At 56.5% G+C, this 14,606-nt stretch overlaps 1 protein-coding gene across 1 annotated transcript; it reads right to left on the minus strand.

Annotated features, from left to right (window-relative positions):
- Positions 1-251: 251 nt before the first annotated feature.
- Positions 252-11,796, minus strand: PYGM (glycogen phosphorylase, muscle associated). The gene is made up of 20 exons (XM_033860951.2): positions 11,471-11,796; positions 10,314-10,415; positions 10,147-10,225; positions 9,959-10,062; positions 9,447-9,578; positions 8,053-8,164; positions 7,884-7,966; positions 7,318-7,461; positions 6,894-6,986; positions 6,501-6,647; positions 6,172-6,335; positions 5,761-5,875; positions 5,102-5,203; positions 4,613-4,760; positions 4,243-4,301; positions 3,974-4,115; positions 3,325-3,532; positions 1,046-1,180; positions 769-835; positions 252-662 (listed from the first exon to the last, which is right to left on the minus strand). The coding sequence occupies exons 1-20, from the start codon at positions 11,711-11,713 to the stop codon at positions 513-515; spliced, it is 2,529 nt and encodes an 842-aa protein (XP_033716842.1). The 5' UTR covers positions 11,714-11,796; the 3' UTR covers positions 252-512.
- Positions 11,797-14,606: the final 2,810 nt, after the last annotated feature.

The following is a 14,606-nucleotide window of genomic DNA, read 5'->3' on the forward strand; positions in this document are numbered from 1 at the left end:
ACCCGGGCGGATGCCACGCCCCCGGCCAGCCTAGCAGGCCGCTGACCTAGTATGGACACAGCACTGGGAAGAGAGGCGTGGAGGATGACGCTTGGAAGTGGGCAGGAGAGTCCGGGCCCTGCCCCCACAGGCCGCCCCCCCCTTCTGAGGGGACGCACCTGACACGGGTGGGGGTAAGGCGCGGTGACTGTGCAGCTGCTATGCCGCCCGGAGCTAAAAATATTTCCCAACAGACAGAGGAGTAAGGAGGCTCCCAAGGAGAACCAGTTTATTGGGGAGTGGGTAAAGTTGGTCAGAGCCATAAATAGGAGCGGGCGGGGAGCCCGAGGACAGGACGGGAGCAGTGTCCTTAGTCACGCTGAACACTGGGATCTCAAGGCTGATGGGAAATGGGGTTCCAGGAAGAGGTTTAGAGATCTAACCCCAGTACCCTACCCTCTGGACGAGGAGCTGGAGCTGGCCCAAGGGACTGCCAACAGACTCAGGGGCAGGTTTGGGTCTGGTCTAGAGGCTCAGATCTTCTCATCAGGTGCTGGCAGGCGCTGGCGGCTAGGCTCCACGCCCCAGATCTCCTTGGCGTACTGGGCAATGGTGCGGTCGCTAGAGAACTTGCCAGAGGTGGCTATGTTCCGGATCACCATCCGCGTCCACTCTCTCGGGTTCTACAAGCCAAAAGGGAGCTAGCTCTGCCAGTGGGGTCCCCACCTACCACCTCATCCCAACCAGGGCCACCAAAGCCCTGCCAGCCCCTGGCCCAGGACCCCTCACCTTGTACAGGGCACTGACTCTCTCCTGGCATTTAATGTACTCTTCATAATCTGCAAAGACTTTAAACCTGGAGGGGAATGGAGAATCAGGAAGTTTCATGAGGTCAAGGGCCAAGCCCATCCTGTCCCATTGGATTTCTGGGGACCTGAACAGTGATGCTGCTTCCAAAGGAATCTAGTCCCAACTGCCCAGAAGCCCTGTCCAGCCTCCCCACCGCACCTGAGCCCTACTGAGCCCAGCAGCCCCACGTGCGCAGTTTCCTGGCCGGCCAGCTCACCGGTCATGGTGCATGAGCATGTTGACAATGTCCTTGAACAGGTCGGGCTGTTTGGGGGAGAAGAAGCCACTGTTCAGCTGGTCAATGATGTGCCGAAGCTCTGGAATTCGGTCACAGTATTCCTGGGCATTGTACCTGTTGGGGAAGAGCTGTAGTCAGTGCCCTGGAAATGGGTTCCTGGCTCCTCCTCCTCCAGCAAAAATCCAGGAAGTTCCAAGCCCCAGGGTCAAAACCCAGGCCCAGCCTGCTACTGCCCTCCCCGCAGCTGCCACACTCCCTCTGGAGGTCTTTCCAAGAGGCCCCCTCCCTTCTCAGCTCAGCTTTTCATCCCCCACTTTGTGGATGAGGAAACTGAGGTCTAGAGAGGAGAGAAAGGTAGTGTCAGAGCCAAAGGCCCCAAACCAAGCGCTCTTCTTCCCACACACCACCACTGTCTCCCAACAGGTTTCTTTCCTTCGTTAATGGCTTTTCTCCCCCACCATCCACAGTCCATCCCTGGCCTCACTTTCAGGCCCCAGAAGGAGCGAACAGGTATATCGTGAGGAACATCCTTAAGTTCAAACCGTCCAGCCAAGCTCATCGCTGTGCCTGGCACCAACTTGCCTCCAGTGTCCCACTTCCTAAGGCAGCACAATCCATTCCTGAGCCACCTGGGTTCAAACCTCTCAAGACCAGTCTCATCTCTTTCCTCCCTTTCTCTCTTCCAACCAGAAACCAAGTCCGCCTCCTCAACAATGTCCCTAATCCCCATCCCCAGCAGTGGCCTGCTGCAGGGGACTCCCCCTGCCATCTGGTGTCAGCCCCACACTGGTCCCCCACCTAGACATTGTCCCCTCCAGTCAAGCCTCCTGCAGCCAAAAGTGTCCATCTGGAGCCTAGTTCTGAACGTGTTGGACTTTGCTCAAAACATTTCACATTTCCTTCCTGGTCAAAGGACCAAGTCTGCCACGCTTCCAATGCAGGGGACACGGGTTCAATCCCTAGTCAAGGAACTAAGATCCCACATGTCATACGGTGCAACCAAAACAACAACAACAACAACAAAGGGCCAAGTCTAAACTTTCTAGTCAAGCCCCACAGGAGAAATTCCTATCAATATTCAGTGCCAGCTCTTGTAAGCTGTTGGTGGGAGTGTAAACTGGTACCAACTTTCGGGAAAACAATTTGACAATGTGTATCAGGAGCCTTAAGAACTCATACTTTTTACTCAGAAATACCCCCTTCTAATAATTATCTTAAGGAAATAATCAGAGATGTGGACATCAATGTAAAAGGTTAGTCATCACAGGGACGTTTATCCTAACAGACAGGGGAAATCAACCTTAATGTCCAACCATATGGAACTAGTTAAATAAGTTATGCCATGTACATAAGATAGAATGCTATACAAACATTTAAAATATCTTGAAGACTATTTAATGACATGGAAAATGCCTCACCAATGTTAAGATAACAGGATTCAAAACTGTACATGCATTATTCCCAACTTTTAAAAACTATATACACGAAGAAAAAGAGAACTGTGGCTTTAAATCTGGGTGATGAGATCATGGATGACAGTTGTTTTATTCTTTGTGGCTTTGTATATTTCTAACCAGTGAGCATGTACTGCTTTTATGAGAAGAAAAAAATCATATTTTAAAATGTTAAAAATGTAATGCCAGGGGCTTCCCTGGTGGCGCAGTGGTTGAGAGTCCGCCTGCCGATGCAGGGGACACGGGTTCGTGCCCTGGTCCGGGAAGATCCCACATGCCGTGGAGCGGCTGGGCCCGTGAGCCATGGCCACTGGGCCTGTGCGTCCGGAGCCTGTGCTCCGCAACAGGAGAGGCCACAAGAGTGAGAGGCCCACGTACCGCAAAAAAAAAAAAAAAAAAAAAAAAAAAAATGTAATGCCAGGAAAATGTCTTCTCTGAAGATCTATGTTTCTGACCACAAGCACAGATATAACTACTGTACTCATATTTCCCTTTTTGCCATGGCTGCCAGGGAGCTAAGAATTTCACTTTACTTCCAATTCCAGAAATAATATTATCTCTGAGGGTTGGTATTATTTTCTCTTCCTTTCCCTTCAGTTCTCTGTTACTTCTTTCTTTTCCCATTTCATTAACTTTATTTGTTATAAGTCACCTCAAAAGTTTTCTAGACTCGTGATGGCCATAACTAAGACCTTGTGCAGCCTGGACCAGCCTTTCCAGTCATGCCTCTTGCTCCCGGCTCTACCTCCAGCAGTCGCACCTTGGTGCCTCCTGCCCACAGACTGTGAACTTTGCAGCCCATACCCTTTCTGGTCAAGCCTTTCCACGTCCTCCACCCGCATGCCGAAGATGAAGAAGTTCTCCTCTCCCGCCTCTTCTGCCATCTCCACATTGGCCCCATCCATGGTGCCAATGGTCAGAGCCCCATTGAGCATGAACTTCATGTTGCCAGTGCCTGAGGCCTCAGTGCCCGCAGTAGAGATCTGCTCGGAAAGGTCAGCAGCCGGGATCACTGTGCGGGGGGGCAGCAGGGGACAAGCTCAGCTCCAGGAAGAGCCCCAGACCAGCTAGAGACTCTGGAGTTAGTCTGGCCCTAGGCCTAGCCAGATTCAGAGTCCCCTCCACCCCAACGCTCCACTCTTAACCAATTAAGTCTCTCTCTCACTGCCCCCCACCGCCCCGCCACCTCTTGTTGATATTTGAACATCTGGGACCTAACCTGGACTCCCCCCACCCCCCAGCTCCACTGTGTGATTTAAAGGGCACCACTGAGGCCCATCTCCCCTATAATTTCACCCCATACCACCATGAAAGGGACATCCTCATGATTTGAGTATTGTCCTCTCCAGATTCTTCCTTAAAGTGCAAGCACCCTAAGAAGAGGAGATTAATATCTCTTCCTGGAACTGAACTAATCAGAGCTTCCCTAGGGTCCCCACTGGCGGCATTCCACCTTTCTCGGCCAGTGAGACTCGGTAGTTCTCCAAGAAGATCAGGCGTAGGCGGTCTCCCACCACCGGGTCGTGGTTGACCACATCCCCAATGGCTGTAATGAGTTTGATGATCATCTTGGCCATGTGGTACCCAGGTGCAGCCTGTGGGAGCACAGTCTGGGGTCAGCTCCACAGCCTGACCTCCTACCCCCATCCTGCAACTCAGCCAGGCTGACCTCAATCTGGATATCAAAGAACCACAGCCATGGTCTGCAGCCCGGCTTCTCACCTTCCCTCCAATCATCACAGTCCGAGGCACAAAAAACTTATTGGGATCCTTCTTGATGCCTGTGGAGAAACAGAGGGATCCAGTGAGTGGGCCAGGTTTTCCTTCTAGGCAGTAACACCTGACAGCACTCATCCAGCCAGGGCTGGGCTGGGAGACAGTAGCCCTGACTTGGGCAATCACTTGCTTTGTGACCTCAGATCTGTCACTTCCTCCCCTTCTGAGCCTCAGTTTGCCCATCTGTGAAATGGGGATAATTCCATGTCCCAAGAGTTATCCTGAGGTCAAAGGAGATGTTGATCAGGAAGTATATAGTATCCTGGGAGGTACACAGAGGGGGGAACCAGGAGCCAGAGGGAACCCTGCCACTCACGGTTGTACATTGTGATGACATGGAGGCAGTTGAGGAGCTGGCGTTTATATTCATGAATCCGCTTCACCTGGACGTCGAAGAGCGAGTTGGGGTTGATGTGGACTTTGTATTCCTTCTCTAGGTACGCAGAGAACTTTAACTTGTTTTCCTGAAGTCAGGGGAGTGGAGAGAGCTCACCAATAGGCCTCAGCCTCAGGAAATCCTACAGTCTCATTTCTTTCCCAGGAAGGTGAGGATAGAAGTCTCCCTTGCTACCTTTATCCACTCCTGCATCAGGGCAGACATTGCTAATCAATGTCAGCACTCTTCCAGTGAGGTCAGATGATGCCTTCCCACCATGGACTGACTCCAGGCAACTTCTACCAATGGCCTGAGTTTGCAGAAGAGATGAGCTCTATCGGCCATTCCTGACTCAGACATCCGCCCCCTCCAGCACCCTCCACTCAAGCCCTGGCACAGGAGTCTGTCCCAGCTTGCAGCGCTCCTCACCTGCTTCACTTTGGCCACATCCCGGATAAAGGCTTCATCGTCCACATAGGAGAGCAGTTTGCGCAGCTGGTCCAGGTCTGCGATGTAGTCCTCCCCGATGCGCTGTGGGAAGATAGCTCTCAGTTAGGCCCATATCCCTCCTCCGTCCTCCCTCACAGAGGGGTCCCTTTCCAGGTCAACCAAGCCCCATCCACTGCAGACAGCTCCTTCCTCTGCAGCCTCCCAGCTGGGGGGTGGTACATGTTTGTGCATCTTTCCTCCCCTCCTGACCTTGAGCTCTGATGGCTGACCCCCATCTGACCCCACAGGCCTTCCTCTTGGCCTTTTCCTCTGACAGGCATTGACCTCAGGGCCCCACTCCCACTCTCTGCCCCTTTCTGGTCTCACTCCAGATGTGACCTGCTGATAACCCCTCCATTAGACTGTGAACTCCACCAGGTTGACCTTCATAGCCAGGGCTTCCATTCGCCCACAGGCACCCTCATGCAAGTAAGAAAATGGTTCCCCTTCTCCAGACAGATGCAAGGCTTGGGGAACGCAGTGCAGGATGGACTTCAGCCCTCAGATGGGTGCCCTACAGTGAACCACATACACAACCACACCCAGATGCTCCCTGCGGTGACCGTGTTGACCCCTACTGGCCATACGTGAACGCTCACCTCAGCAATGACTTCTGCCAGCCCAGGGTTACACATAACCAGCCAGCGCCGAGGAGTGATGCCGTTGGTCTTATTCTGGAACTTATGAGGCTCTAGCTCATAGAAGTCCTTGAAGCTATAGGATGGGGTCGGGGGATCACCAATCACCCCTGTGGGATGAAGGCCTCCTCCCTGGGGCCCCTACCCTGGTTTCTTGATGAAAGGGGCCTGGAGGGGAGGGGGAGGGTGCTGTGTGTAAGAGGGGTCATCTGGGGACAGGACTGGACTGGACGGCAAGGCTATGATTCTTGTAAGAGCAGTGCCACCCGTGGAAGGGGCCAGCTGAGGGCGACTGTGAATGGCCGGTGCCAGGCAGTGAGGGGGTGAGCGGGGGTCCAGCGGGAGGGGCGGTGTCTGCGGAGCGGGTCTTACGTGGTCTTCTTGAGGATCTCGGAGTGGATGCGAGCCACGCCATTGATAGCATGTGAACCGGCGATGCACAGGTGCGCCATGTTGATGCGCTTCACCGCGCCCTCCTCCACCAGCGACATGCGCCTCAGCCGGTCTATATCCCCTGGGAACGCAGCCGCCACCCGCTGTGCCAGGAGAGCCCAGAGCTAGGACGGGGACCCAGGACCCAGGTTTCCAGCCCCTACCCTATCCCCAGGTCTCTGTCCACAGCCCTCCCTGCCAGAGTCTCAGGAGCCATGCTTTCCATGCCCTCCACGCCCCACCCTCCACCCCACGCTTCCTCCACTCACATTAAGGAAGCGCTGGTTGATCTCATAGATGATCTGGAGGTGCCGAGGCAGCAGGGTCTCCAAGAGGTGCACGGGCCAGCGCTCCAGGGCCTCGGGCAGCACCGTGTGGTTGGTATAGGCACAGGTCTTCACAGTCACGTCCCATGCCTGACAGATGGGATGGCGAGGAAGGACCCCCGGGCTTAAGCCGGACGGCTCTCCACACACACTGTGCAGCCAAGAGCCCTGGCCCTGCCACTGCCGCGCCAGGTTCTAGGACACCCGCCCTCTGGGCCTCACACTGCCGTCTGTGCAGTGGGGGCTCCACCCACATCTTTCCACTCCCCAGACTGGGAGGGGAACCCTGAGATGCAGAGGGTGAGGCAGGGGTGCAGGAGGGGCCCTGAAGCCCACCTTGTCCCAGTCCAGCCGCTCCTGGTCCACCAGAATCCTCATCAGCTCGGGGATGGCCAAGGAGGGGTGGGTATCATTGAGCTGGATGGCCACCTGGGGGCGGGGGGGCATTGGAGTCAGTCTGGGCTCCAAACCAAGGCTATGATTGCTGTCCTTTGCCCCTTCAGAGCACCCCCCCCAGGGCCCCTCATGGTTCTAGGGTTGAGCTGGGGGTGGAGGCCCTCACGGGGGCAGGTATGGGGCAGGAGGAAGAGGGGAGCGAGGTTCTATTGAGGATCGCGAGCAGATCCCCCCACACCCACCCCCAACACCCAGCCTCCACGTCCTCATCTGTAAAATGGGTGGTTCAGGCTGAGACTGGAGGGAGGAGGGATGGCACCCATCACAGGAGGTGTAGAGGCTGGCCTTCCCTGGGGCCTGGTACCTTATCTGGGAAGGCGTCGAAGCTTGTGCGCACAGGGTCTCGGCAGCCGAACTTGGCGGATTTGAAGCGGCGGATGATGTCCTGGAGCGTGGCAGCCACTACGAAGTACTCCTGCTTCAGCCGAAGCTCTTTCCCCTCAAAGAACTGGGGACAGTGCCAGGCAGGGTGGAGTCAAGGTGGTGGCCTAACACTGCTGTGGGTGTGGCCAGGGGAGACTCCCACCCACACCAAGATTCCTGAGCCCCGAGCTGCCCCACCTCAGGGACCCAGGGGTCTTTCTCCCACCAAGAAGCAGCACTGTGGATGGTAGCAGGAGGGAGGGCTAAGGACCAGGAGGAGTATTGTGGGTGTTACCAGGGAGCGGCTCATCCAAAGTGCCCCACCCTAACCTGCTGCCCCCAGGACTCAGGCATCCTCCCACTTAAAGAACTTGGGGGAAGAACAGGACACACAGGGGCCAGCAATATGCCTTGGGTGTGACTAGGGCACCGGCAAGTGTCACTCGCCTTCTCCTGCCCTCTCCCACGCACTCTGGCTTCCTGTCCCCAGCCCAGGGGGTAACGTACGTTGTCGTTGGGATACAGGACACGGGAGATATTCTCAGCCAGGTTGCGGTCCAGCACAGCCTGGATGTAGCCACCGACGTTGACTGAGGAACGAATGTGGGGACAGGGTCAGGCTTGGGTCGAGTGTGGGCCGGGGTGGGCAGGGGTTGCTGACTTTGGCTGAACTCACAGTCCTTGAGGTTAAAGTCATTGGGGGCCTTGGCAGACCACAGGCGCATGGTATTGACGATGTTGTTGCGGTAGCCGGGCACAGGTGTGTCGTAAGGCATGGCCAACACCACCTGCAAGGCACCCGGTGTTGTGTCAGGAGGTGGGCATCTGCCACGCGCAAGAGGCCCTGAGAGCCGGAACTCCGTGCTCTGTCACTGCACTCCCCCAACTCCCCACGCCGGGTTCTAGTCCCAACTCTGGGTGACACAAGCAGCCCCGCCAACCTCTCTGGACCTCGTCCATAAGGAGAGGACTTCCCAGTGCCTCCCCACACCACCGTGCCCCTCCTTGCTGGGCTGTTGTGAAGATTCCAGGAGGTGGGGATGAGCTCGGAGCCCAGGGCGGGGCCCTGTTGGTGGCCACTCCGCCATGATGGCGATGAGCTGGCCGCTGGCCTGAGCACAGTCTAGAGGACACTCTGGACTCATGGAAGGGCTGGGGGGAACCATGGGGCCTGGCTGAGGGCGTCACGGAGGTCAAGGCCATCCAAAGGGCTTATGCCTGGTTGACCACAGGGCTAATTAGCAGTGACTAATGCTGGCCCCACCTCCCACAATTAGCAAACATCAATAATTGCTGCCCATAGCTGCCTGTTACCATGGGGCGGGGGCGCACCCACGCCTCCCTCCCCAACACTAAGTAGCCCCGATTGGAGCAGAGTGAAAGCTGCAGCTCGGAGAGGGAAGGGACTGGCCCAAGAGCATAGAGCTAGGCGGGCAGCCACAGCCCTGCTGGACCTTGGCGTGGATGACAGCAGAACAAACTCTAGATTCTGAAAGCCTAGAGGTTGCTGTGCAGCCATCTGGAGGCCGGTGACCTGCAGCCACAGCAAGACTGGCTGAGCTGGAATTTGGACACCTCGTTTAGCTTTAGGCTCCCTCTAACTTGCTCTGTGACCTTGAACAAGTCAATTGCCCTCTCCAGGCTTTTAAGTTTCTCCCCTGTCCCCATTTCTGGGCTGTTGCTTTGTTTCCCATCAAGCCCCCAGTTCAGATGTGCAGGGGAGCCAAGACTCCGTGATTATTCTTTGATGAGTCTTGTGGGGTGGTGGAAAGGAGCCAGGTCAGGGGAGAAGCACTGGTAGAGCACGGTGGCCTCTCTCCTCCTCCCAGGCTCTGCACTTGGTCTGGCTCCCCTGTGACCCTGTCTCTAGCCTCTCCTAGTTCTAGCTGTGTGACCTTGAATAAGTCACTTAACCTCTCTGAGCCTCAGTGGCATCCATTATAAAATAGCACTAGGTCCAGTAGCCTCCAGGCTCTTTCCTTGTTTCTCCCTGTTTCCTCTAGAACCTCCTCCCCTCTCCCTCACTAGATTTCCCCACCACCACACCCCGCTCCCTGACTTCCCCCTCACCTGCGTGTCCACCCACTTGGCCCCCTGGTTGGTGTGCTCCACTCGGCCATAGAAGTGCACAGGCAGTGTGCACTCGGGTCGGGCCTTCTCCCAGGGGTTGCCGTAGCGAAGCCAGTCATCAGCCTCCTCCATCTGAGCCCAAGGCAGGTCAGGGGAGAAAGGAAGGCAGTGTCAGAGCCAGGCTCACACCACAGCAGGTGGTGAGTAGGCCAGGAGCAGTGGCCCTAATGTGCCCTATACAGGGAGGGTGTAAATGAAGGGCTTTGGGGTAGGTGGGCCCCTGGTCTGGTGGAATATCCACGGGGACACTGTGTATGTATGAGAGTCTGAGACATTCCACAGGTATGGACCTCCTATCCCCAGAGCTAACAACTGGCTTGGGGCCAGGGGGAAGGGGCAAGGATGTTTTCCACCAAGGCTGGGGCTGGTTCTGGATCTATGTGCAGATGAATGAACAAATAGGGGTCTTCTCCATCATCATAATAACAAGGTCAGGGCCCAAGGTCACTCACCTGCCAACCCCCAGAGATCTTCTGGTTAAAAATCCCAAACTCATAGCGGATCCCGTAGCCATAGGCAGCCAGGCCCAGTGTCGCCATGGAGTCCAGAAAGCAGGCTAGGGGTGTGCGTGGAGGTGGGTGTCAGAGACGCGGCACAAAGGAACCCTTCTGCCCAATCCCCTGCCACCCTGCTCACTTACCCGCCAGCCGGCCCAGGCCCCCGTTGCCCAGCCCTGCGTCCTCCTCGACTTCCTCCAGCTCCTCCATGTCCAGGCCCAGCTAGAGGCGGGAGGGTACGGCAGGCGTCAGGGCCAAGGGCCAGCAGGTCAATCGCCCAAGCCCCAAGGCTTGCCCCTCCCCCACACACCTGGTAGGTGGCCTCATCACAGGCATTCTCCAAGGCCAGGTTCACCATGGTGTTTTGTAGCGTCCGGCCCATGTAGAATTCCAGAGACAGGTAGTAGATCCTCTGCCCGGAGAGACAGGTGGGGAGGTGGAGGGGAGGGCATCAAGGCCACCCACTAACATTCAGCCAGGCGCAGCTGGGCCTGCACCTCTCATACTTCCTGCCCCACTCCTAGGCCCCAGCATGTTCCAGCCCTGCCTCCATTTCTCCCCCCTTCTCAGGCTTTGGGACCCAACAGGCAAGATTCTGGTCCCAGCATTTCTTCTGACTTTGGACAAATCACTTTTCTTCTCTGAGCCTCAGTTTCCTCATCTGGAAGATGGGGCTGGCCATATCTACCTCAGGGGTTAGGAGAGGTGCCTAGGAGAGGTAGGAACTCCTTTCATTGCATGCAATCCTGCCAACAGCCCATCAGGGAGTCAGAATATAGGGAAGCACCTCCAAGTGCTCCCCAAAAGGGAAAGCCAGGCCCAGAGAAAAAAGTCATTGGCTCAAGGTCACACATGACTCAGGGCTAGAGTCGGCCACCTCCCGTCCTTGCAGAGGGCCCCCTGGCTCTCAAGCCTCAGTCCCAAGAAGAGGACAGAGAGCTGCCAGGATCTAGGATGCTGATGGTGCCTGGTCTCCTGGTTCCCTGGGTCCCCTCCCTGGCCCTCCCCCACGCCTGCCCAGAAGTGTCAGGTTGCTGACATTTACCAGTGACCCCAACAGACATTTGATCTCACCACCCCAGCTGCGCCCCATGCGCTGCACCAGCACACACACCACGCACGCATTCAATGATATGTCCTTCCACTTAGGGTCCAACCCAGGCCACAGGGATCTTCATGTCCCCCAGAAGCCCCTCCATTCTCTGAGTGAGCCCTGGGCCTTTGCAACCAGCCTACCTGACCCGAGCCCCCTGACCTGCTCCCATCCCAGATTTCTCCCCCTGGGTTGCCCCAGCAACCCATTGCACCTGGCACCCCTGGATCCTCCAACCTCAGGAACCTGGAGTGACCCTTTATTTTGCTGCAGAGAGCCCTGACCCCAGGGAGGGGCTGCCACTTGGTCAAGATCTCCCAGCCCCCAGGCAGGGCACCCAGCCCATTCCCCTCCCGGGGTGCCCCAAGCAGCACCTTGGGGTCCTTCTCGTAGTAGTGCTGCTGCGTGCGGAGCCAGCGGCCCACGAGGTGGTCGCGCACAGTGTAGGCCAGCGCAAAGTAGTAGTCTAGAGGGGTGGCCACATTGCGGTCTTTCACGAGGGTGAAGTGCAGGTGCCGGTTGAAATTCTTCTTCAGCTCGGTCACATTCTCCACGCCGGCCAGGCCACGCACGCTGATCTGCTTTCTCCTCTCCTGGTCTGTCAGGGGCCGGGACATGGCTGCGGGAGGGCAGGCTGGACTGACTGTGTGGACAGGCGGGCGGCCTGAGCAGTGCCTTCAGCCAGGGAGTGGAGATCCCCAGCCGGCTGGTGCTTTAAAGCCTGGCTCTGGGCAACGTGCCCCGCCTCCTCCCTCGATGGGTCGGTCTTGGCTTGGCCGCTCGGGGAGCTATTTTGGGGTGAGGGGAGGAGAGGAGGGGCAGGGAGGGCCACCTGGCTCATTCGCAGCCCTGCGCTGACCCACTTCCTCCAGGCCTCACACACTGGGGTCTGCTGTCTTCTGTCCCCGTCCCTGCCTTTTGCAGGGTCAGAGACAAGATGCAGCAGGCAGAGCACCGGCTTGAGGCCTGAGGCTTGACTAGAGCCTCTGGGCTGTGACTTTGGCTGAGGTCGCCCTGATCTGGGCCCCTCTCCTGGGTTATAGATGAAGGATGCAGCCTGATTGCGGGCCCTCAATCAGGACTCCTTGGAGAGGCTGAGGGCGCTGTCAAGGAGAACAGGTGACAGGAGGCCCAGCCTCCATCAGAGCAGCTTGACTTCGGTTCTAGACCTTCACGCAAGAGGCTGCAAACCACAGGCGGGATGCCCTCTGGTCAAGCTTCCACGGTGGCCCTGCACCCGGGTGGGGAGGACACATGTGGCAAGAGGGGCCAGGATTCCCCACAGGCTGAAGGCCCAGGTGCTGAGGATCAGGGTACCCCGAACAGAAGAAGGGCAGCTAGCAGAGGACACTGGGTGGCTGGGAGAAAGGGGACCGGGACCCCGGGTTCCAGGGGTGGTATGGGGAGGTCGCCTGAGGCAGGGCCCCTCCCCGCCCCACCCCCCCACAAAGTCACGTCACTCTGAGCTCTCCCTGTTGCTGTCCCTCAAGGACCTCTGAAGTGACCTTTTGAGAGGGACGGTCAGATTACAGGCCAGCTTTGGCTGGAGGCCACCAGCCTGGAGCAGGGGTCCCTGGGAACTGCAGTCCTGTGGCCCACAGGGGTAGAACTGAAGCACCCCCTACACAGACACACACACACATTGGCCAGTGGCATTAGGTCTCCCCATGACGCAGCTGCCAGGTGACTGAGTGAAGGCCTTCTCCCATTCATTTCTCCCACCTGGGGCCTCACACTGGACAGGCCTAAAGAGTGGGTCAGAAACGTATGGACCCCAAGCGGGGGAAACTGCGGGGGTGTGGGGATGGTGGTGTGCTGAATTGGGCGATTGGGATTGACATGTATACACTGATGTGTATAAAGTTGATGACTAATAAGAACCTGCTGTATAAAAAAAAAAGTGGGCCAGGTTCCCAAATGTGACTTCACCCGTAAAATGGGAGCTCCTGCACCCCGGGAATGTTACACCATTCCTCCCCAGGGCCTGGCAGCTACAGATCCTTCCTTCTGCGGCTTTGGCTGCCCCCAGTTCACTGCTGGTGTCCTGGCCCCAGCACTGATTTGCTGTGGGAACTTAGGCTGGTTGCTTTACTTTTCTGAGCCTTGAATTCCTTCAAGAAATGTATACTCTCAAGTGAGAATATAACTCCCTGCTTCCTCCAGCCACTGCCTCCTAGTCTTGTGGAGGCTGACCTCAGATCCTGCTTTGTTCTTTGAGCAAAAGGAGCCCAGGGCCTGGAGCTATTTCAAAGGATGCCTGGGCTTCCTGGGGCCGGGCGGTGGGCCGGTGGAAGGGGAGAACTGGGTGCTCTGGTCTGAGGGCCAAGAAAGCAGGTCAGAGGCCGGGACAGCAGCAGGATGGTATCGAGTCTGGTTCAAGGAAGGCCAAGCTGTTTCTGAGGACTCTCTGCGCCACAGCAGACCCAGCCCTGGAATTACCACCCTAGTATGGGGGCCAAACCCCAAGTCTTCCAAAGGCCAAGCTCTGCTCTACCCCTACTCCCAAACAGCGTCTGTTCTGGTCTTCCATAGTGCGTGCTCCAGAGCAGAGAAAAAAGACCATGAAGAGAACACCAAAACACAGATGCCATGAGAACACAGAAACCTTCCTCTTAAAACGTTTGCATTTTAAGTTTTTTACACCTTGTATTTCAAAAGAATGCCTGGTGGCTCTCAGGTCTCACAGTTCCCACCCTCAGCCTTTCCTCCCGGGCTGTGCCTCTGGGGAGGTTCACCCCACCCTCCACCAAGCACCTGGTCTCTGCGCTTGGCCAGCATCTTGGGCTGCCTGGCCCGTGGTTCCTTGTGGAGGGCCAGGTAGAGCTCAGAAGCTCCTTGGTACAGTTGTCGACAAGGTAGCGCCAGTTCCCCTGTTGTCACCTCATGCCCCAACTGTGGCTGCGTGCTCTGGCCACACAAACCTTTGCACTGACCCCTAATTTTCCTGCCACTATGGACCTGCTCCTAACAGAGCATTCCTAGCTTCTTATCCTGCTCCCCATGTCAACTCAATCCACGCCCCCTCCCTGCTCATCAACTTAGTGCTCACCCCGCCCCTGCACTCAAGGCACTTGCTGAACTGGGACACATCCTGTTTCTCTTGGGAAACAGATGTACTTTGAACTGGTTTCTCCAACTACCTTTCTTGTGGGCTCTTTCGGTCTTTGTTGCGTCATTGGCACCCACTCAAACTTTCCAGTCTTTTCCAAAGGTGACGCCACCTCAGGAGACCCTCTTTTATTTTGCTTCCCCCAGCCCAGCAGGATGGAAACTTGAAGGCTGAAACTGACCTGTTTCCCCAAGTCCTTCTCCCCTTTCACCCCCATTAGTGTTGCATGCATAGATTTTAAAGAACCCTGAGAGCACCTTCCCAACCTGAAATAACTCAAGTTGTTTACATCCGACTAGGTTTCTAATCAGAAATCCTGCCTCCTTCCCGGGACCAATCTTGGGTTCCTCCAGAGCCCTTGGCTGGGTCTCAGTAACACAGCCCTGACGGTGACCTTTCCC

Source organism: Tursiops truncatus, chromosome 8 (assembly GCF_011762595.2).
Source record: "Tursiops truncatus isolate mTurTru1 chromosome 8, mTurTru1.mat.Y, whole genome shotgun sequence".
NCBI lineage: Eukaryota > Metazoa > Chordata > Mammalia > Artiodactyla > Delphinidae > Tursiops > Tursiops truncatus.